This window comes from Larimichthys crocea, chromosome XII, assembly GCF_000972845.2.
Source record: "Larimichthys crocea isolate SSNF chromosome XII, L_crocea_2.0, whole genome shotgun sequence".
Classification (NCBI taxonomy): domain Eukaryota; kingdom Metazoa; phylum Chordata; class Actinopteri; family Sciaenidae; genus Larimichthys; species Larimichthys crocea.
This window is the reverse complement of record NC_040022.1, coordinates 2,619,712-2,641,783: the sequence shown is the minus strand read 5'-3', so window position 1 is coordinate 2,641,783 and position 22,072 is coordinate 2,619,712. Positions and strand designations below refer to the sequence as shown.

The 22,072-nt window shown below is 41.8% G+C and overlaps 2 protein-coding genes across 7 annotated transcripts; one reads left to right on the top strand and one right to left on the bottom strand.

Annotated features, from left to right (window-relative positions):
* Positions 1-154: 154 nt before the first annotated feature.
* LOC104932080 (zinc finger CCCH domain-containing protein 7B) lies at positions 155-13,079 on the bottom strand. Of its 3 annotated transcripts, none has more exons than XM_019266943.2 (23): positions 12,939-13,079; positions 12,604-12,672; positions 12,441-12,477; positions 10,723-10,920; positions 8,973-9,131; positions 8,457-8,537; positions 8,169-8,228; positions 7,862-7,916; positions 7,559-7,701; positions 5,951-6,536; positions 5,708-5,769; positions 5,539-5,611; positions 5,235-5,396; positions 4,065-4,279; positions 3,787-3,887; positions 3,487-3,668; positions 3,190-3,275; positions 2,696-2,871; positions 2,386-2,488; positions 2,054-2,159; positions 1,811-1,947; positions 1,528-1,697; positions 155-815 (listed from the first exon to the last, which is right to left on the bottom strand). In XM_019266943.2, the coding sequence occupies exons 2-23, from the start codon at positions 12,660-12,662 to the stop codon at positions 635-637; spliced, it is 3,132 nt and encodes a 1,043-aa protein (XP_019122488.2). In that variant the 5' UTR covers positions 12,663-12,672; positions 12,939-13,079; the 3' UTR covers positions 155-634. The 3 variants fall into 3 exon arrangements, with proteins under 3 accessions (XP_019122488.2, XP_027141375.1, XP_027141376.1); XM_027285574.1 differs by having other exon boundaries at positions 2,696-2,868; XM_027285575.1 differs by having other exon boundaries at positions 7,559-7,641.
* rangap1a (RAN GTPase activating protein 1a) lies at positions 12,971-21,890 on the top strand. Of its 4 annotated transcripts, none has more exons than XM_027285577.1 (16): positions 12,971-13,106; positions 14,941-15,060; positions 15,196-15,323; positions 15,511-15,570; positions 15,743-15,922; positions 16,017-16,151; positions 16,308-16,466; positions 16,712-16,825; positions 17,127-17,226; positions 17,475-17,559; positions 17,809-17,950; positions 19,077-19,193; positions 19,338-19,443; positions 19,896-19,984; positions 20,176-20,297; positions 21,158-21,890. In XM_027285577.1, exons 2-16 carry the CDS (start codon positions 14,949-14,951, stop codon positions 21,237-21,239), a joined length of 1,731 nt encoding a protein of 576 aa, XP_027141378.1. In that variant the 5' UTR covers positions 12,971-13,106; positions 14,941-14,948; the 3' UTR covers positions 21,240-21,890. The 4 variants fall into 4 exon arrangements, with proteins under 4 accessions (XP_027141378.1, XP_027141377.1, XP_027141380.1 ...); XM_027285576.1 differs by lacking the exon at positions 12,971-13,106 and adding an exon at positions 13,928-14,042; XM_027285579.1 differs by lacking the exon at positions 12,971-13,106 and adding an exon at positions 13,928-14,042 and having other exon boundaries at positions 20,176-20,340.
* The last annotated feature ends 182 nt before the right edge of the window (positions 21,891-22,072 follow it).

Below are 22,072 nucleotides of genomic sequence, written 5' to 3'. Positions count from 1 at the left end.
AATGAACAAAACTATTTGTCTCATAAAAATAATAATGTCCTTTGTGGCAACACCCTTCTCAAATTATGAAAATAATATGACCCAAAATAAAACACAGATGTGTTCCCACCAAAAACACATGCCTTTGCTGGAGTACAAATCAGAAGTGAATGAGTTTTTATTTTTATTTTTTATTTGTGTTAAAGTTGAAACTGAGAAATCATTTGTGGGGAGTATTTTACTGCAGTGTTAAGGCTTTAAACTTTGGAATGAAAACACTTCTTAATAAAACAGTTTGCTCAGACTCAGAGGGGAAATGAACAAAAGAATAGAACAAATTTTTTGTGTGAATATCACAAAAGGCAACATGTGTGGTTAAATCTGAACAGTGTGTTTCTATTTGCTGTGTTTTTCAGAGTGGCACCAGCCTCACTCTCACAGCGTGACGTACTTTATTACGGACAGTGACATGAGCAATACAAGTAGCTCTGAAAATGACCTTCATACTGTTAGAAGAAATTAAAATACTTACTGATTCAAAGTAAAGAGTAAATGGCACGTTTGGAGACTAATGGCAAATGTCTCCATGGTTTGGTTTTGATTTTTTGGTTTGGCAGTAAGAAAAAATGGCTCACAAAATAAAATAAAAAAATTCTCAGCCCTGAAGTAGAAAGTTGTACTTCCCAAAGTTAACCTCATCTGGCATGATGAGCATGTCTTTTCTAGCTTTGGCCAGTGTCTGTCGCAGGAAATTCCGTCTCTCAGTCCATTCCTGCAACTCCTCCGGGCTGTGGGCGTAGTCGCAGCTCACACCATCAGGACAGCCACCATCCAACCTGTCGAACGTGAACATAACATGTTAATAAAATGTTTAATTTGATATCTTTAAATTTTACTTTGAACATAACAAGCCTTTTTAAGAAGGACGGTAGATATTAATCCAATACTGCTAATATCTGAGCATAAAACTGCAGTAGAGTCTTGAACCCCAAATCTTCTGGACCAAAACTTTACACTCTATACAGTATATAAATAGAACTACTATGTATAACAGCAGAACCACACATGCATGTCAATGCCTGCTGCTTTGGGACAGCAAAACTTAAATGTACAGAGTGTTCCTTGCTTGACACCACTGTTGCGTTGGTCTAATCCAGCTGACAAGTCGACCATTCAGACTGGTTAGAAATACTGTATTGACAATAGTTGTTGATAGTTAGAAGTAACTTAACACCAGGCTGAAAAGCAGCGTTTTACTGTGCTGCCTGGTTTTAAGTTTCACCACTGTTGCACCTGTAACCACACCCAACAGTGACATCACAGTGCACTAACACATCCAGGGGTACACGTCTACATCACTAGAAGATGATAACTGGAGGTCAGGAAAAAAAAATGATACTCTGTAGGTGTTAGGTTACTTTGGTGGACAGTTCTCTCCAGCTGGTCCTGTGATTCATGCCAATAACACCCCAATACTGAAGCCCTAACCAGCTTTTTTACTGACTGAATCCAAAAACAGGAAATCCAGAATCCAGGAAAAGGTCTTACTTTGGGCAGATTTCAAAGCACCTGCCAGGAAAACGGTAACTCCACGTCAGAGCTTCGTCTTCTCCCTCACAGCTGAACACTCGGTCCTTGTGCTTCTCAGTAGAGATGTGCTGCTGCCACTGCCGCTCACTGTTACTGTGTCTGCTACACAGACGGCAGTAGTAACCACTCTGAAATACAGAAAGGAAACATCATCTTTGGCTTCTTCTCACAGATGTGTAGGCAGGAAACACCACATGTCTAAGTGTTAGTTTGGTGCCAGTGCAGCTGTTTGCACACCCACCACAGGTTCAGCATAGTCAGTTGGCATGACGATGTATTTCTCTTCTGTGGCGGGCTGGGCGAGCATGGCTCCATCTGCTTGGCGGTGGTGGGTGTTTGAAGTCAGCCATATGTCATATATCTGCTGCATGTCACGCACTGGAGGCGCAAATATAAATCTGTTATCACTTTGTCTCTTCAGAGCCGAAGTCAGACGATAAAGTCGAGTGAGTGGAGTAAACTATAATCTATTTTAATAACTCACAGTCATTATTCTTCATATACATCCACATCTCTTTCTCTTCTTGGCTGTGAGCAAAGGTGCAATTTCCAGTGTTACATTTTCGTTTCTCTAAAATCTGGGAACACATCTGCCAAAAAGAAAAAAAACAGATCACAATGTGCCGTACAAACTTTCAAGAGACACCATAACCTGCGCCAACAAGTTTCATCTTTAAAAGCAGCAAAATATACAAAACATAGTGAACATAAAAAGCAAGAAATGTAAGAACGGCTGGTGTGACTCAAGAATGTGAAGTGCTTGGCCAAAACTACTTGTTTATTTAAAGTGCATAAAAGCAGAGGAAGCACACTTACATAATACTGCAGGGGGGGGTTCTTGTTATGTGGCAACGGTCGGACCTGAACCCATTTACTTCTCTCTGACATGACAAGCAGTATCCATCTGTCCTTAGTCCACCTGAAGATCAAGAGAAGGACAACGGCTGAAAATGAGACAGCTGCCAATCCCCGATACGAGGCTGCGATTTTGCAGGAACACGTGAGTTGATATTAACGTATAACAGGGTAACTGATAACACGACATGGCTATGTTTATAGATGACTTCTGTAATTTAAAGGAACAAATTATTAAATACAATTACACAAACATATTGTTTGTACTCACAAGTGCCGGGCTTTGGCAGTGCAGTACTTGAGGGCTTTGTCTGGTTCACTGATCCGACCGTCCCGCCAGCACTGAGCACAGGCCATCTTCATCTCCATGTTCAGACTCTTCCCACCTCCACCTCCACCTCCTCCTCCTCCTTTTGGTTTACCCACACCTCCTCCAGAAGACAACTGCTTAAAATGGAAATAAGTTTAAGTTGGACAATTGTTGCATGAGTTTTTATGAAATTGCACATGTACAATCTGGTAGTATATGCAATTATTAATTAATATGATACATTTTAAATCAAAAGCTCTGTAAATTACAAAAGGTGAAAGATTCCAGTCCAGCAGTGAGGTGGTGTCACTGTGGGTTTGATACATTTACAGAAATAAGAACAAACAAAGGATTCTAGACAAGCTGACTGGCCAACAAGCTGTGATAAGTCACAGGAGAAACATTGTGTTGTTTTAATAAAATTATAGAAACACAAAAAATAAAAACTTCCTTACTTTATTTCCTTTCTGTTTGCTTGAAAGTTTCTCCTGCTTCTCATTATACTTTGCAGATACTTTCACAATCTCATCAGGGCTGATACCTGTGAACAAAAACACAAACATTTATTATTTCTAATTATTTTCATTATCATTTATAATTATTATTTTTACAACACGGACTCTTCTTGGATTGGACCTGTTGTTTACATAAAAATATTAGTGCAGCTTTAACTGTGTTTCCACTTAATCCTGTTTTAATAAGAACCTTCGCCATCCCACCATCTCAAGTGAATAAAACCTGTATGCGCTGACCTGTGTCCCGCTGCACCCTCCAGGTTTTGACCTCTATGACGGAGTGGGCAAAATGGCAGCTGTCCTTTCTCTCACAGCTAGACCGGATCTCGTGGCGGCACAAATCCAAGTAGCACAGGACGCTCAGTGGACGGACCTTACTGTAGTTCACACAAGGGCTCCTCACCATAAAGGCCAAACACCTGAGAGGCAGAAATCAAAGTGCGTTTAAAGATAACATATAAAGACATGTGAGTTAAAGAGTTAGTGAAATGAGCGAAGGTAAGATGACGTTTATACATATGCTGTAAACAGGCTCACTTGTTGGCATCGAAGGTGTGGCGAGCGTCCAAGTTAGAGCAGATGGTGAGATCGTCTTTGCTGCGCTCGCTGATGATTCTTGGTTCACTGTCAAAACATTCCTAAAGGCGGAAAGACAGAAAGTAAAAAGAAGAAATCAAAAAAAGCAAAGAAAGGAATAAAAATAAAGAAAGGCCCGACACATTTGGAGATTAAGAGGATGACTGTCTTAACAAATTAACATCTGTGAATAAATAAATAAGAATAAATATCAACAACAACTTGATGAGCGCACTAACCTGACAGAGGAACATGAACACGCCCTTGTGTTCCTGTAGAAGGCGGATGATGCTGATCACAGGGTCTAGTTTGTCAGCTGTTGTTTCAAACAGAAGGTTTCGGTCCAGCGCCCCCTTCCTCTCTTCCGTCCAGACGTCGATCTCCAGCTGGTTATATGCAAATGTGCATTTCTCTCCGTACTTACACACGCCCAAATCACCCGACTTCAGCAGCTCTGACACGAGAAATGAACTCATACAGTCACACATCCACGGGCACGTGGAACATAAACACAGCCACATTAATAATCACTCATTTTAATTAAGTTCCCTCTTTAATCATCCACCCGCTGGAACGTCAGTAGTTCTGGTCAAAGTGAGAGTTGCTTTGTCCACATGGAAAATGAGCTACGAGGTCATATCAAGAATGATGTTTGTAAATCTGCCTTCTCTGACACAAGTACGATGAAACTCAAAGACATGGTTGAAGTCAGCGGTTTTGATGGGAAGAACCAAAAAAAAACAAAGAATTAGAATTAATTTTATACCAACTGCTGAAAATTTAGAGTTCGAGAATCACAGAACTCTTTAGTACCAAACCTCTGAGCATCACGTGGATCTGAAACAAATTACAAATCCCATCTAATACTTGTTGACATATCAGCCTGCACCAAAGTGTTGGATCAACTGACTGACAGACTGCGATTGTGAATCCATGGTGCAATGCTGCTACAGTAGAATGCCTAAAATATGTTCTGTATTCCTCAAACTAGGCTATCCACAAAAGAATCTGGTTTGGCATCAGTACTGAAACTCGTCGATATCAGCAACCACGTATTAAAAAACTCAAACTCTAGTTTGAAGCTCTCCCTTTTTCATCCTGTCAACAAGTAACTATGAGTTACGACTCAAGGTCAGATCAAGAGTGCAGTGAGTAATGTGTGTAAACTCCTCTCGTTTCAATACAAAGGTCAGTTACAGGAATGAGCTTGTTGAAGCTCTGTCTATTCATAGATTCTTTTTGTTTTCTATCACGAAATTCTTTTGGGGGCATTTTATTCACACTTTCCAGCTTTGATTGAGAAATCAGTTTTACTGCTTTAACAATCCGTGAACAACGAATACCAACAAACCAGTTCGCCAGATGAGATCCCTGATATAAATGATCCGTGATGATTTATTGATTCTTACCCTTGCAGAGTGCAAACGGCGCATTGAAGGAAGTCCAGGTAGGAAGCTGTCGTATTCTGGTCCACTCTGAAGGATGACCCGACTTTCGTCTACATAACAGGATGTCTCGCTTACAGCTGTGGACCAGGTCTGGCTTGTGTACAAAAGTATATATGCCTTGACCTGAAAATGAAAAAAATATATTCAACAGAACTGAAAGGTAGGAGTGGATGTTCCTCGTTCCACAATAGGGAACGTTAACCTAACCAGTTATCACCAGCAGCACCAACAGTTAGTACGAGACAGGACTGGATGGTTAACGTACCTAGGCGAGGGAAACAGGAAGAGCAGGCCTGCTTGAACTCATGGGTGGAAGCCAGTGCCTGGTTGTGCCGCTCCTTTGTTGCCGCAGTAAGAATAAGATTTCAGTTAACACTAACAAGACAAGGCAAAAACAAGAGTGCAGGTACCACAAGCCAGAGAGTCAGTCTTACTTTGTAGTTATTCTTTGGAGGTCGCATTGCTGGAGCTGCAGCACTCAGAGAGCCTGTGATACCTGAGGAAATAAATGACAAATCATCTCACATTGCACCTGTATTGTACATTTCTCACGTAACTCGACATAAACGTATGGACAATAGTTTTGTAGACGAGTCATGGCATGCTTAAAGTGTCAAAAAAGAACAAGACTTCTGCTTTGCCAATGATATAATAAGTCACCCACAAATTATAATTACCAGTCGAGCTGAAGTTGGAGAGCAAGTCCAGGCCTGTTCCCCTACTTGAGATTGCTGGCAAAGCTGCTGCAACACCTTCAACTAAGGGGAACGGGTCCAGGGCATCAAGGGAGTCGAGCTGGTCCACAGCTTTCACACTATGTTTAAGGACATCACTCAGACCACCTGGATCAGAAACAGGCTCCACAGCATCAAGTTCATCTAGCAAATCATCGAGGGACTTTTCTCCTGCACCCAGTTCTGCTTTGTGCTCATTCTCAACAGCAGCACTTGTAGTCGTATCCGAGAAGTCATCCAGGGAGTCGAGGCCATCCAGAGCATCCAGCGCGGTGGAGGTCAGTCCTAAACTGAGAGCGCCTCTGCCACCTCCAATTGCAGAGGTCGAGAGCTCGTCTAAGGCATCCAGTGTCGCAATTGTGGCGCTTTGCCCACCACCTGAAAAAGAGTCCAGGGAGTTGAGTTGGCTGACAGCAGGGCTGAAGAAGGCCGGCGGGAGCTGAGGTGTCGGGGCGGGCAGGACGGAGGGAATAGTGTGTGCGCCAGGAGGAATCCTGCTGGGGAGTGAGAATGCTGCCTGGGTGATGGTCTGGAAAACACGAAGAGGGAAACTTTAGTGAAGAACTACAAAGCCTCGGATTAAGAGCTAGATTAGATGGTAGTTGGGAAACATCAATATCACATTGATTAACACCTAACACTGCAGTTTCCCTTAGCGCTGTAGGTTTTTAAGTTTTTTTAGCTTATTGTTTTAGTTTTACGCCACACAAACTCTCATCAGAATTGTTTCTAGCTGTGGTACGCAGCTGGGAAATCTTTAATAAACCCACTGTACACCACCTGACCAACACCAAATATCTGACAATGTTAGCTGGTGAAGAAAGTGGAACATCTAGCTCAGTAAGTGGCAGATATTTCCCTCAGGGGTTGGTGGGGACCAACATAGAGCCAACAATGTCTGCTGGATGTTTGCCAACATGTTACCACATTAAATTTCTATGGTACTCATCACAACATGTTAAGACAGCCTGTTCAAATCTCTTAATGCAGCTTTAGGGAAATATATTCCTCTATATATTTTAGAACATTGTACTGTTTTGAGTCTGGCATCGTCTGTTTTTTTTCCCTGCAGGACACGTTTCTCATATTTTCAACGACAAAAAGCAAACAAATGCTCATTATCTGTTTCCCTGTTTGCTCATAGTATTTGTTTTTTGTGGGTTTCATTTTCGATCGAGTTCATTTTATTTGGCAGAGCAGCCGGATCTTAAAATACAACTAGATATAGATATCCGTGCCTCCCACTCAGAGACAACACTTAACAATAACTTAATTTTAGAAAGAGATAAAAAGGTGAAAGACATTTTCTGTGATTGATTAGCTATCCGAGGCAAGACTCAACTTTTAACTGTGGTGCACTGAAATGAAAGATTTGTGTTCCTGGTGCCTTGGAGTCTTGGACAATATTATTGTATTATTAACATGCTCTTCCACATTCCACACACATTCCAGCTTAGTAATCCTCCACAACCAACCAATCAACCTTCACTCCATTATCAGTGACAAACGTTAGTTTACGGGTGTGCAAGGACAAGCAGATTTTTTATTTACCTCAGCTGGCTCCTGCTCATCGAGTAGGCTATCCAAGTCTTCTCCCATCAGCTCAGAGTCCAGACTGTCCAATATGTCAGGTACTGTGGAGGAGACAGGGACTGAGGAGGGAACTGAGGGCCGAGGCATGCTGGGAAAGCTGACTGAAGGGAAGCAGGAGGGGATTTATTTAAATCTTATTTGCAATTGATTTTGTACAAACTTTTGAAGAAGTTAATCATGACCACAAACGCACAAACACGCATGCCTGCCTGGATTGTAAATGCAAAACAACTGCCCATGTCAAAGTCAATGAATTCATACCTGGTGCAACGCTACGCAGAGGATTCATACCATTCCCTAAAGGAGCACCAGACACCTGGAAGGGAGAACAAAAAGAGAAATTTTAGAATAATCAAGCAGAAATAAAAATAAATGTTTAAAAAGATCTGAATGTATCCAGAAGGATGAGTAAAGGCTCTAACAGGAAAACCAAGGATTCTGTGATATTAAAGGTTTTTAAAATCATGATCTGGAGAAATCACATATTCTTTATTTTATTTAATTTATCTTTCATGTTTAATGCATGGTGGGGAATATCAGACAGTATTAGATTAGATGTGGAACTTGCCTTGATGGCTTTCGCAGACGTGTTTCCATTTGTGACATCTCTCGTGATCAGTGAGCCTTCCTGGGAAAGAAAGACAAGGTAACAGACTGGCTATGACAGCAAACTGAGGACCAAAAGAAGACACTGTGATGATGTCTACCAAGAGATGATAGAAATTAGTCAACTTTCAGAGATTTTTATTGAGCAAACATACCACTGTATCTATTTAATATCTCTGGATGCTACTGTATTTCATATTTAATTTCTGAAAAACATTTTTCATTTGTAAACTATGATGATTTTACTAACCCTTGTGCTGACATAGGGTTTGCGATTTTTTAGTTGTAGATGGAAGGCCAGCTCCTGTGCGAGTTCATTCACCTGTTTGTCCTGTCAACAGAAAAGAAATAATCTAATGGACTAAAGAGAGACACAACTTTCTTTGTAAAAGCAAAAAAATTATTGAGATTATGTCATTGAGATGAGTGTCCAAGCACTAGGAAAACTTAAACGGTCATGAATGCAGTGAGATGTGGCTGAAAGCTCAGGAAACAAGACAGAATGGCTGTAGACTCCAGAGTATTGGACAAATTGCAATATTTAACCAACTGATGAGCCTAGAAAAAGTCAGGTGATCACCAAGTTCATTAAGATGCCTGATGATATTCTGATCTGGACCAAAGTGGTGGACCAAGAAGGTGCTAGTATGATCAAATACCCAAGAAAGTGGACCTTTTTTTGTCAAACTGATATTTCCAGGGCCAATAATGAACCTTTTTCTTTGACCCATCAGCATCGACCCTCCCATTCCTCTCCTCCCTTTACCAGACGAGTGATGAGCAGACAGTCCGTGGTGCAGTTGTAGGCCTCCTTGTACTTCCCGAGCTCCTTCAAACATAGTGCCTTCCTGTACAGCGCCCTGCGGCTTTCCTTACACACTTTGAGGGCGCTGTCGCAGTCTTTCACACCCAGGTCATATTCCCCCTGTGGAAAAACACGAGAGAGTGGAGGACATTGTAAAAAAAAGGGGTATGGAAATAAATCAAGTAAAGGCAAACTTACATATAAATTAGGTAGAATTAAACACATTTTTATCATGTCCAGCTTAACAAAAAGAACATATTGGTAAATATCAAGACACGAACACAAGAACAGAACGAACAGAACAACTTAGTTTTCTTTGGCATGCTCAGTCGCCTGGTACTGATTATAAAACACATCTAAATGATTTAGTGCAGGTCAAATTCCTGTTGGGGCAGTCAATCAGACTGGTATTGTTTTAGAAGCAGCTTCATAGTTCGGGTGGTGAGGACGGAAATGCCTTCAATGTTAAAAAGACAAAACTCCAAATCATATACCGAGTTTATCGTCCTGTTATTTATTTATCTGTTATATATCTGTGGTGCAGTAATAACTTTCTTCCCATCACATTCTTAGCATCGTCTAAAAAGTTTAAATTAGCTTATGTCGTTGCATTGTTATCAGTGCATTGAATTTGATTGTTTTTAGAAATATCAGCTGAAAATACTGTGGATAAAACCAGACTTTTAAAGTCTAAACTGAAATGTTGTTTTTCTGAGTGTAGATGTTTCCGTGTTGACTGTGGGTCAACAACTGGCTTGGCTGTATGATCAAGGACACAGACCTCTGGACAGCCACGTTAACCCTTACCTACCTCGGTGAGACGATCACCAGCTTGATATCATCAGTTTATTTCAATAAGAATTCACCAGAGCCCAAGATGACCTCTTATGAGCAAACAAGACAAACAGTCGCATTAGCAGCTGTGTGAGGCTGAACTTCGGCACAGCGATGATTTGACCTAAATGCTAATGTCAGCTTGCTCACAGTCATTATGTCGTTAACAGTCCTTAAACATTTTACCTGCTAAAGATGTTCAGCATCAATTTCAGGGACGTAAAGATGAGCATGTTTGCACTGAGGACAGAGTACAGTGGAGGACGATGGGAATGACATTAGATTCGATAATTTGAAATGTTGATCATGGCGCTGGAGATCAAATTAAGGGATTACCAGAGCTCTCCCACAAACACCTGAGCCAAATTTAAAGGCAAATGTCAACATCCTTTTGATGCGAGAGCAAACTTCAGAGGATTTCTAAAGTCATTAGGATCCATCCTCTGCGTAACTCAACAGTGAAAGGAATGTATAATTGTCTTCTTGATAATCCTGTGCTTTGTACTATACTGCTCTAGTATTTACTCCTGATATTCCTCGGCCTTCCCTTGAACTTATCCCTGCATGACTCTTATCATATTGGTGAAGGCCATGATTCTAATTATACTGATGAATCGTCTCTCCCCGTCTTACATCATTCTTTTGTAATGTGTAAAACTATTGGTGGTGAAATGCCCTGCGTTGTATTTTATCTGGACTTTCTATGCAGCTGCTAGTGTGGCTAATAAAAAGCCACTTCAGCCTGAAAAGGGTCTAATTATATCAGCGAAGTACAACGAAAGGGAACGCCACCACAAAACATAAATACAGGCAGGAAAGGAAAGGCACTGATGCTCTCTGTTGCAAATTCACCTAATGAACTGCTAATGTGTCTCACCATACTGTGGTAGGCTGCGGCCCGGTTCACATACAGACTCTCCAGCAAAGCCTCAGGGATCCCGAGATCCTCTGTTGCAGCGTAGCACGAGACATTCAAGCCTTCGCTGAACTCTTTCACAGCCTGCTCCCAATCTCTGTCTCTGAACAAGGCGTTGCCCTCATCGAGCAGGTTGCACACTAAGTGGGTCAGGAAATCCTGGGAGGAGGGAAGGAAATAAGGGGATGAGATTCTGGTGGTGTGTCACAATACAACCCCTCAGCTCACGCTTTTTCTGCCCTGTGCAGAAAAGTTTTAAGAATGATTTGGCAAGGCTACAGTACACATGGGCATAGACAGTAAGCACAATACCAGGACATTCACAAGGAAAAGGAGGGGAAGGAAGAGACGGATTCAAGATTAGAAACATTAAAACAGGGGCGGTCAGTAGCGTAGTGGGTTAGGCGGCCGCCCCGTGTGTGGAGGCCATAGTCCTCGCTGCAGCTGGCCCCGGTTCGAATCCCGCATCGGACGGCGTTCAACAAAACACAGTGCAGGGACATAAAAGCTCTCTCTGTCTGTCCACTTCTGTACATCAAACAGCGCTTCAAAATTATGTGAATGTTTCAGGTCCAGCATCCTTCATACTGCTCCCATCTGGTCACAGATCATCTCTTAACTAAACACCCAGATAACCGCATGTGCTGAGAGCTATACAGATGGGATATAGGTTGATAAATGTGCTGTACTGACTGTTTAATTGTGTGGTTATGTTGTGGTGTTTAATGTATCTGTGTATTTATGTGAGGCTTTGTACAGACTGTGGCTACAAATTACTATCTATCTATCTATCTATCTATCTATCTATCTATCTATCTATCTATCTATCTATCTATCTATCTATCTATCTATCTATCTATCTATCGTCAGATAGATACAGACCCCGAAGTCACCCCTTTGTATCTTGTAAGAAATAGTTTTCAGCAATTAATAAGTTAAAACACGACTGAGACATGACTTTGTGAAGTTGTACTTAGGCACAGTGTTGCTTTGAGCTACTACTACTACTACTATTTAGCAATAAACACAAAGTACAGCTGAGGCAAATGGGAAGAAACTAACAATCAGCCTAGAGACTATCCAGGTGGATTCATGTGACAAACTCTGATACTCTACTGTTGTGTTCTGGCTTTGTTTATTTCATGTACCCAGCTTCTAAATCTGAGTCTGACTTTCAACTTATGCTGCAAAACAGTGACAGGAAGAAGTTTATTCATTTGGTTTGTGTACGATGGTTTGAGAGAGAGAGAGCAGTTGTCGAGTGACTTAGACAGTGAATGAGAGTGAGCGAGTGCAAGCATCGATAAAGCCAGTTAATCAGCAAAATAAAAAGTTATTTTCTGATTGTTTCACAGCGGTTACTTTCAGCACAACCCTGCGGCTATTCGCCTGATCCTGCCTAAACGTGTTTTGAGTGCGAATTTGAGAATACTTTTTTTTTTTTGCACAAAAGTAGGATGTGGATTTTGACCACAACGGGCCTGTCTGGACAGGAGGAATGAAGAAAATGGAAGAAGACAATCTGTAAAATATTTGAAAGTCATGCCAGTCTTTAGGAAAGAAAAGACACAACAGTTTAAGCGTGAAACATAACAAGAAAGCAACAACTTATGACCCAGAGTGAAGGGACAGGAGACAGGAGACAGACATAACACTGTGTTTGTAATGACAGCTTGTACCTGGTAGCCCTCAGGGTCCGGATAAGCCAAAGAAGACCTAGAGCACAAGACAAAGAGAAGAAGAGGCAGTTTGTATATCAATGATATGAGTCATTCAAGGCCAGAGGAAGTTTCACTTTCAATGCGCCCTCCTATAATAATAATAAAAAAAAACAAATCTCACTGTATAAACGCCAGAGATTTGCTGATCTCCTCTCTGCGTTTCTGTCTGGCAGGATCCATGGTGTGCTGACTGGAGAGAAGACAAACAGAAACATGTGGATTAGTAACAAAACAACTCATATTTTCCCGATTGTTTGCATGAAAATGTGTCTGATGTGCGTCCACCACCTCCCACAAGAACCAGCTCTTCGTGACAAAGACCCTCACTGAGGCTGTGTTCATGTTTATTCATACCATCATTTTTATTCATAACATGCAGCATAATAACATGCAGCATAAAAAAACAACCCCCCACCTCCTCCTGACTCTGCATGTTTTAACTTCAGACACACCTACCTGATGAGTTGAGGAAGTTCATTGAACCGGAGCAAAGTTTAAAAGCGTGTTTGTGTCCGATGCAAGGAAGGAGAAGTCGGGGAAAGTCTCAGCGGATGACGGGCTGTTGAACATCGAGCCGAGGGAGGAAGCAGAGACCCGCCGAGGCTCCGTGTCTCACTTCACCGGGTAAGTTTCGATTCCCCGGAGCTCTCACAGCAGCTCACGTCCATCCATGAGCCAGCTGCAAATCTTCCTCCTCTTCTTCGTCCGCATAATATCAGCAGACTGGCTGTCTCTGTCTCGGTGCGGCGCTGCCACCCACAGGTCGGTTTCCTATCATGGCGGTGCGTTCAAGGACCGGCTGTTTTTGGTGTAAACAGCTTTCTGTAGCATTTCCCAGAGATTAGATTAGATTAGATTAGATATACTTTCATCCCACCATCCCACCACGGGGAAATTTACTTGTTACAGCAGCAGAGGAAAGTGTAGCATACACTACAGAATTAGAAAAAAGTAGAAAAGGCAAAAAAAAAAACCCACAATAAACAGACAGAAATATCTATAACAATAAACAGGAAAAAGAATAAACCTTCAAAACAGACAAGTACTGAGGATAAAAGTGGCATGATATATAAAGAGTATTGCAATGTAAAGTGACCATAGTGTGAGAAATATTGCAAAGAAAATGACCATGATACAAATAATATTATTGCAAGAGTAGTGACCATCATATAAATAATAGTACAAAAGTAAGTGACCGTGATAATAACTGCAAGGTATAAATGAAATAAAATAGAAAAAAAGGGAGAAGTACTATAGTACTATGGAGTACTACATAAAGTAAAATACTGTAAAATAAAACAAATCTGTCATTACAAGGCCCATTTATTGTTATGTCGTGGTGGGGCCACGACATAACATTACAGACAGTATTTATGTATGTAGTGTGCTTTGGAGAAGCACCTGAACGCACCGCTGTAGTCCTAACTGAACTACAAGTCCCTTGTCCTCCAGCTCCGCGGTCGTCAAGTCAGTCAGTGTGCTGCTGGATTCGGTTTGAACGTCAGGCGTGAGCGGGAGTAGTGGACCGGACTGGATTCAGTCAGCACAGCAGCGTTTGTGGTAACGACTGTATTCATTTCTACCGGGCGTAGTTCAAGTAACGGGTTAGAGTTTCTGTAATAACGAGTTCAAACCGAGGACCGGAGCCGTTAAACTAACCGCGGCGCCAGTTTTCAGGTGACCGACCGGAGAGGCCACGCGCTGCCTGTCACACCTAACGTTACCCGTGCTAGTTAGCCAGCTAGTTAACCACCTAACTAAACTGTTTGTTTGTAACCACCGGATTAAACTAGTTAACGTTTACCGAACAGGACCGTTAGTCAACAACGGCTCCACCGCGCGCCAACCGTTATGTTGTTTGTCGGCGTGCGTTAGCCGTTAGCTGCTAGCCGGCTGCGTACAGTTGGAAATCTACCCCAAAACTAATTTTTAAAAAATCTGAGTCAGGGTCAGTGTTTATAAAACTTAACTTAACTTTCGTGTTTTTGAGTCGAGTTGGATTTCAAACAAGATGTCATCTCATTTCTTGGGGTTTGGAGTTCCCTTTAAACATGGTTGGCCTGGCTAGTTTTATGTATACAAAGAAGAGGAGGTTTGTCCCTAAACTGACGTTAAGATGAAATATTTACCATCTGTATATTGTTCAGCATACAAAGAAATGTATCCAAACACTCTGGTTAAATCTGAGTTACTCTGTGGTGCCATACAGCAGATGTAAATACTGTTTTAGGGTGGATTGTCTCTCTGCTAAAATAGCTCTTTCAGCAGTTTCTGCCTAGTAGCAAGGTGGACTGAACTTTCCAGAAAAAACCTGATTGTTAAAGCCAGAGTTATCACACAGAACTGTGTGTTTTTGGAGTTTAAACAACTTCTAGTTTAGTGGTTGTTTTATTATTGAAGTAAACAAGTGGACTGTCATAAAGCAGAATATGAAGTAAGTCATGTGTTTGTCTCTCAGGTGTCCCGATGGCGACAGACATTGTTGCGCAGTTGGCCGACTCTCTGGCCAAGACCGGAGTAGCCGAAGGAGAGTTGAGCTACAAAGGCCAGGGAAGAAAGCTGGACGATGCCCAATCAGGTGAGCACACTTAGTGCCCCAGAAACCCTGCCTGTAAGCCTGTGAGGCTTATTTAGATCTAATGACTGCTAAAACACACTAAAGTCTTGGTTGTAATGACCTTTCTCATTTTGTCAACCTGTTCCCTCTTTTTAGTGGAGGACATGGTGAAGGAGATCCAGGACTTCAAGGGTTTGCAGGCTCTGAGGTTGGAGGGAAACACTATAGGTGTGGAGGCGGCACAGGCCATCGCCAAGGCCCTAGAGACAAAGAGCGAGTTCAAGGTTTGGAGAGACTTTTTTTTTTTTAAATTCATTTTGAATCTTGAAGTCAAAAGTAACAAATGTATTTTTGAAAAGCTAGAATCAGGACATGATGAGTGAAATGATTCTTTAGTTTTTTGAAATAATAAAAATATATTGAAGTTTGTCTGCACTGACTTTGACACTGTATCTTTATTCTCTCTTTCAGTGCTGTTATTGGAGTGACATGTTCACAGGTCGCCTGCGCTCTGAGATCCCACCTGCTCTGGTAAATACACTTCTTTCCTTGACATTATTGTCCACGTCAAAACATGTTGGAATATTTCACAATTTTCCATGTCTGGTTCTTGAATTATTACACGTCTGTAACCGTTTCTGCTGTCTTCGTTTTGGCCTACACACCCTAACAATTATTTGTCTGTTTCTGCCGTGTTTCGTAGAACTCACTGGGCGATGCTCTAATGCTGGCGGGTGCCAGGTTGACTGTTTTAGACCTCAGCGACAACGCCTTTGGACCAGACGGGGTAAAGGGCATCGAGAAATTGCTCAAGAGTACTGCATGCTACACATTACAGGAGCTACGGCTCAACAACTGTGGCATGGGCATTGGAGGAGGGAAGGTAAGTCACAAAAACGTCTTCTTACGATGAGGCATGTCTCCGTCTCCATGAATGTCATCAGAGTTGAACACGTCTCTCTTTGTGAACTCTTCAGATCTTGGCTGCATCGTTGACCCAGTGCTATAAGAAATCCAGCGCAGAGGGCACACCCCTCAGTCTGAAGGTGTTTGTTGCAGGGAGGAACCGACTGGAGAACGACGGAGCCACCGCACTCGCTCAAGCCTTCCAGGTACAGGACTAACTGTAACTAAGTGTTTTGGAAAAACATCCACCACTGACCCGACTGACTGACTATTGTGGGAGATTTTACCACAGCGTGCCTTCCCGGAGCACTTTGTATAATTCATTTTAAATGGTGATCTCAGACCTTTATTTGTTTTCCTAGTTGATGGGCAGCCTGGAGGAGGTTAACATGCCCCAGAATGGCATCAATCACCCTGGTGTGACAGCCCTGGCCACAGCCATGCAGCAAAACACGGGCCTCCGCATCCTCAACCTCAACGACAACACCTTCACTGAGAAGGGGGCTATCGCCATGGCTCAGGTACAGAGACATCCGATATTGGTGTCATCATGTTTTTGTTGTTGTTTTTTTTATTATTATTATTTATTATTATTTAGTGGTCAGGTGAACTCCACAACAAGCTGCAGAGCAGTTTATATAAGAGAAAATGATTAGTGAAACATTAAGAGTGATGAATTACAACTGTTATATTTTCTTCTAATAATCCTCTTTTCAGGCGCAGAAATTGGACAATTTGTAGCAAATAAAATCTGTTTCCTTCACAGGCACTGAAACACCTACGCAGCGTCCAGGTGATCAACTTTGGAGACTGTCTGGTGAGGCCAGCGGGAGCCATGGCTATTGCAGAAAGTGTATCAGAGGGACTCCCAATCCTCAAGGTGAGTGAGAAGCTCACTTTACTGCCGATCAGACCTGAGCTGTCAGAATAATAACTACAATAAATAATTTTCATGGTTAACAAAAAGTCAGCTTCCTGCTTGTGTGTGTAGCATAGCACTTCATCTTTATATACAGTTAATGGTGTGTAGACTATCTGGATGTAACTGGTGTAAGTAGACTGAACATGCTCACACACACACACACACCTGTGGGGTTCAATCATTTCTATGCTAAATTTATTTGGAAAGGTTCTTAGTTTCCTGTCTTCTTCTTGGCTAAATCTTCCGTTTTGTTTAACAGGAACTCAATCTGTCATTTGGCGAGATTACAGAGGAAGCAGCTCTGGCTGTGGCACACGCAGTAAAGGACAAAGACCAGCTGGAGAAACTGGACCTAAATGGTACAAATCTCCCTTTTTATATTAAGATTTAAAATGTTTTTTATTATCATAAAAATATAAAAGACTGAGGCAAATAGTAATTTCTTTTCAAAAGTCCAAAAATCTGCTTTAAAGTTTTATTGTAAGTGTAGATGCCTTTTCATCGAGGGTTTCTGCTTTATAGAAATGTAATTAAGAGGGAAGGTCGAGATCTTTTTGTTTGTTTGACTCCCCTGACTAAACTTTAAAATAACTTCTTTGGCTTTCAGGTAACAGTCTCGGAGAGGACGGCTGCAAAGCCCTGAAAGACTTCATGGAAGGCCTGAACATGGGCGACCATCTAGCATCACTCAGGTAATCATTTCCTACTTTAGACCCTGAGGTGTCCCTCTACGACCCCAGCATGCATTGGGGGAGCAGCAGAAGTTAAAATGTACAAACACAATGCTCAGTGAGAGTCTGCTGTTCTCCTAGACTGTGAGACGTCTGTAGATTTAAGATGAATTCACATTTCTGCACAGTAACTTTCCTTGTGTAAATTTTGTCTGTACTGTTGTTTTTGTTGAAATCCTCGCTAATGAGATGCTTTTTAATTTGCCTCAGTGATGACGAAGGTGAGCCAGAAGATGACGACGAGGACGAAGATGAAGATGAGGAAGAGGACGAGGAGGAAGTGGATGAAGAGGAAATAGATGAAGAAGAGGAGGAGGAAGAAGAAGAAGAGGAGGAAAACGGTGGCATCAAGGTCAGAGAAGTTTTGATGCTGCAGCTGCAATGAAAGGCTTAAAATTAATTACCGTATTTTCACGACTATAAGGCGCATACAAACGTCTTAGATTTTTTCCAAAATGTGCGGTGCGCCCTATAGTGCAGTGCGCCCTATGTGTGTTGTTAAACCTGTGTTGAGAACGTTGAAATGAAAAGTGCTGGATGGATGAAGAGATGATGAAAGAGTGGCTGAGGCAGGTGTATGTAAGGCGACCAGGTGGTTTTTTCCACGCATCACCATCGCTGTTGATCTGTGACTCTATGCGTGCCCATCTCACAGCCGATGTGAAAAAAGAAGTGAAACAAATGAACGCTGCACTTGCTGTTATTCCGGGAGGTCTGACAAAGCTCCAACCGCTGGACATCGGTGTGAACCGGCCGTTCAAAGTAAGGCTGCGAGCGGCGTGGGAGCGATGGATGACCGATGGAGACCACAGTTTCACAGAGAGTGGCAGGCAGCGCCGGGCAAGTTACGCCACAGTTTGCGGATGGATTGTAGATGCGTGGGCGAACGTGTCTACTGGCACTGTTGTTCGAGCTTTCGCAAAAGCCGGCATCATTCCCGAGGGGCCGCACGGCACGGAAAGTGACTCTGACAGCGAAGAAAGTGGAACTGGCATATTTGATTTAACGCAGCTGTTTAACTCAGAAACGGAGGATGAGGACTTCGATGAGTTTGATTAATGACGATTACCGGTAATGTGCTAATAAAATGTTAGTACTTTGTAATAAAGACTTAAATAAAGCACAATCAAACTCAGTTTTGCTCCCGCTCTATTTTTAAATACGCACACTTGTATGCTTGTGTGTGTGTTGTTGTAAGGCGGTGCGCCATGTGTGTGTGTAGACTGCGCCTTTTCGTACGGTGCGCCCTATGTGTGTGTTAAATACAGTAATGGCACACATAACTGAGACTGCGCCTTTTCGTACGGTGCGCCTTATGGTCGTGAAAATACGGTAAGAATTATGAATGTTTTACAGGCAAACCAAAGTGTTCTGAGATTTTATTACAAAAAAATCTATATCTATATAATCTATATATGCTATTTGCTCTGATTTTTTTAGTGTTGTGGTTTAACTCTCTTTTCTCCTTCCCCTTGTAGTTGTCGACTCCTGCATCAGCACCCCGGCCTCCGGACGTTTCCTCCTTCCTCAGCTTTCCATCTCCAGACAAACTGCTCAAACTGGGAGCAAAGAGAGCGTCGCTTATCGAGCAGCAGGTCTGTTTACGAGCACCACTGAAGGCTAGAAGAAATGTTTTGAAGTTAACTTGTGTTTACTTGGTGCAAGATGCATAAAAGTTTGAGTCTGTGCATAAAACAGGATGGTCATCAGTAAGTGTTTCCTCTTTCGTCTGTGTCTAGGTGGATGTGACAGATGCTGCAAAAACAGCTGAAGCCTTCCTCAAGATTGCATCCGTGTACAAGGAGGAGAATAACGAAGTGAAGAGTGCAGTGTTGGACAGCATCGGTGAGACACTTTGATTGTTGTTGTAAAACTCATACCACCCCATCAGACTAAAACAAACAATTTGCTGTTTTACAGAGCAGACGTGTGTGGGACTTTTTCTCAACTCAATTTGTTTTTTTTTTTGCATTAATAAATGAGCTTTACAAGTGCTAGTAGGTCATTTTGTTCATGTTGGACAGAGCAAGGCTACCTGTTTCCTATTTTTCCAGTCTTTATGCTAAGCTAACTAGCTGCTGACTGCAGCTCCATGTTGAGCACACAGACATCAGAGTGGTATTGATCATCTCGGATAACTTCAAAATGTTGAATTTGGATGGACCTCATCTTCCTCTTTCTTTGGATCTCCTGACACCCTCCACTTGACCTTTTGTTTTTTCATCTCCAGATGTTAAGAGTTTTGTTTGAATATACTTTTATAAAAATAAATCATAAATTGTTTGTTTTTTTCACAGATGCTCTTCTCAGAAAAGCGTTTACCACTCCTTCCTTCCAAGGCTACAACTTTGTATCATCTTTATTAGTGTTGCTCGGTCTTATCAAGGTATGTACAATCTGCACATATTCAGCAACAGCTACAGAAACATCTTCTCTGTCACTTTGTGATGTTTCTTGTTTCTTTTACACTTCTCTGAATTTCTCACATTGGTCCTTTCACTGCATTCTCCATTGTTGTTAACACTCTTCTTCTGTCCTCACCGTCCATCCCTCCGTCCTGTCCTCTTGGCTTCTCAGAGTGAGGACAAGGTGAAGCCCGTCCTTGTGGTTCCCGGCCACCTCCACGCCTTGGAGCACGTCGTTCGACAGGACTACTTCCCCAAAGAGAACGTGACTGTGCTGCAGGCCTTCATGTCCCGGTAAGGGCGTGACAGAATGAGCCAATCAGCAGGCATCTTGCAGGTACAAAATGGTTTAAATGGATTACTTATCCCATCTTCAGGGATGAAGCACACGCATGAATGTTTTTACACTTGGTGCAGTCATGGACACTCTGGTGATTACTCGTTCATCAGTTATAATCCTTAATATTTCAGTCCTGGTTGATTTTAGCATTAAGATATCTGAAAATATGTTAATAGCAGGTGTGGTTTAATTAATACTACACGTTCCTTTGAGGACAGGATCAATAAGATTATAACCAGTACACCTAGATTAAATGATGCTTCGGTTCCTGTGAATCCCTCCCATGTTACTTTAAAAGATAATGCTGGATTTATTTATTTATTTATGATTGTTGATAAATCCCATCAAAAGACCTAAACCAGTAATGTTTTCTGACATCACTAACCTGTCTGTGTCTCACAGTGCAGGGACAGTTTGTCCATAGTAAACAGATCACAAATTTCATTTTAAAACAAATGTTCGTTCAACGGCTGAACTGGTTTTTAGCGAAACAGACTCAGACAGCAGTAAATTTGTTGGCAGCAGGACAGCGTGCGTCAGGCTGACTCAAACTGCAGTGCTGCTGGTGGTCATTGTAACAAAGGAACGTGTGCAGCTGTGGCTCACTGTGGTATTTTTGGACAACAACAGCTTAAGCTTTGGCTAATAGTCATTGTGGGTTTTGGTGTTTCATGGGATTTATTGACAATAGGAGACATACCAGCATATCAGCAGATCTTAATGAGGGATTATTGGATAAATAATATAATTTATTTTAATCATTTTGAACATGTGTGTGTAGACTGGACCCTCTAACTGTTTGTGTCATTCACAGAAACAACAAAGCCCTGGAGTCCTGTGGCAACGCCAGAAACAGCCTCCAGTCGACACTGCAGAGAGTCAGGTCTGAGGGCTGAGGACACTAAACATACATATACATACAGACTGAACTTTGATTGACCACTGATGGACCTTGTTGGAAAGCAGCACACATGAGCTCACGTTTGAAGCAAACAAAGCAGCACTTGAGAAGAACAGGCGCCACTCCGACACACTCCGCTGTGTCACCGCTGTCCTTCAAATACTCGGCAACACACCTCTTTCTGGACTGGACTTGAATGTTATTCTGTAATCGTATCTCTCATGTTGTGGACTAACTGAAAAGCTTCATGTACACTTGTTTAACCACAGCACTGACAACATGGTCTTTATGCTCTTTGTATTGTGGTGAATTAGAAAAAGGCCTGATTTCCCTCAAAGGTCTGTGTGTTAGTGACACCTGATTGGCTGATGCACAGATTACAACTCGAAGAGCTCTGACCAGGATCGAAGAATCAGCTATTGTACATTTTATATTTCATATCTACCTTTACTATTCCGTTGTTTTTATATGAAATGTTTATGAAATATAGTCAAATGATGATATTAAAATATGTATTGACTGCTAAATACTATTAAAAATAAGATTAAAGAACAATCAAAAGGGATTAAATGAGTGTTTCCTGCCTGAGACACGAGCTGCATTGTTTGGGGATTTCCGTTGAGAAAATAAAGCTGATTTGAGTGTCTGATGTCTTTCACAATTTTTATTTTAAAAAGTAAAGAGATAGGAAAATAGATGAATTTCATACATACTCTCATGTTACATATAAACAAACACAATCATTTTGAACAACCAATACAGTTGCTTGCTTACTGGTGTCTCAGCCTCTAACTGGGCAGAAAATGTCAAGCCAAGGTGTTAATTTGC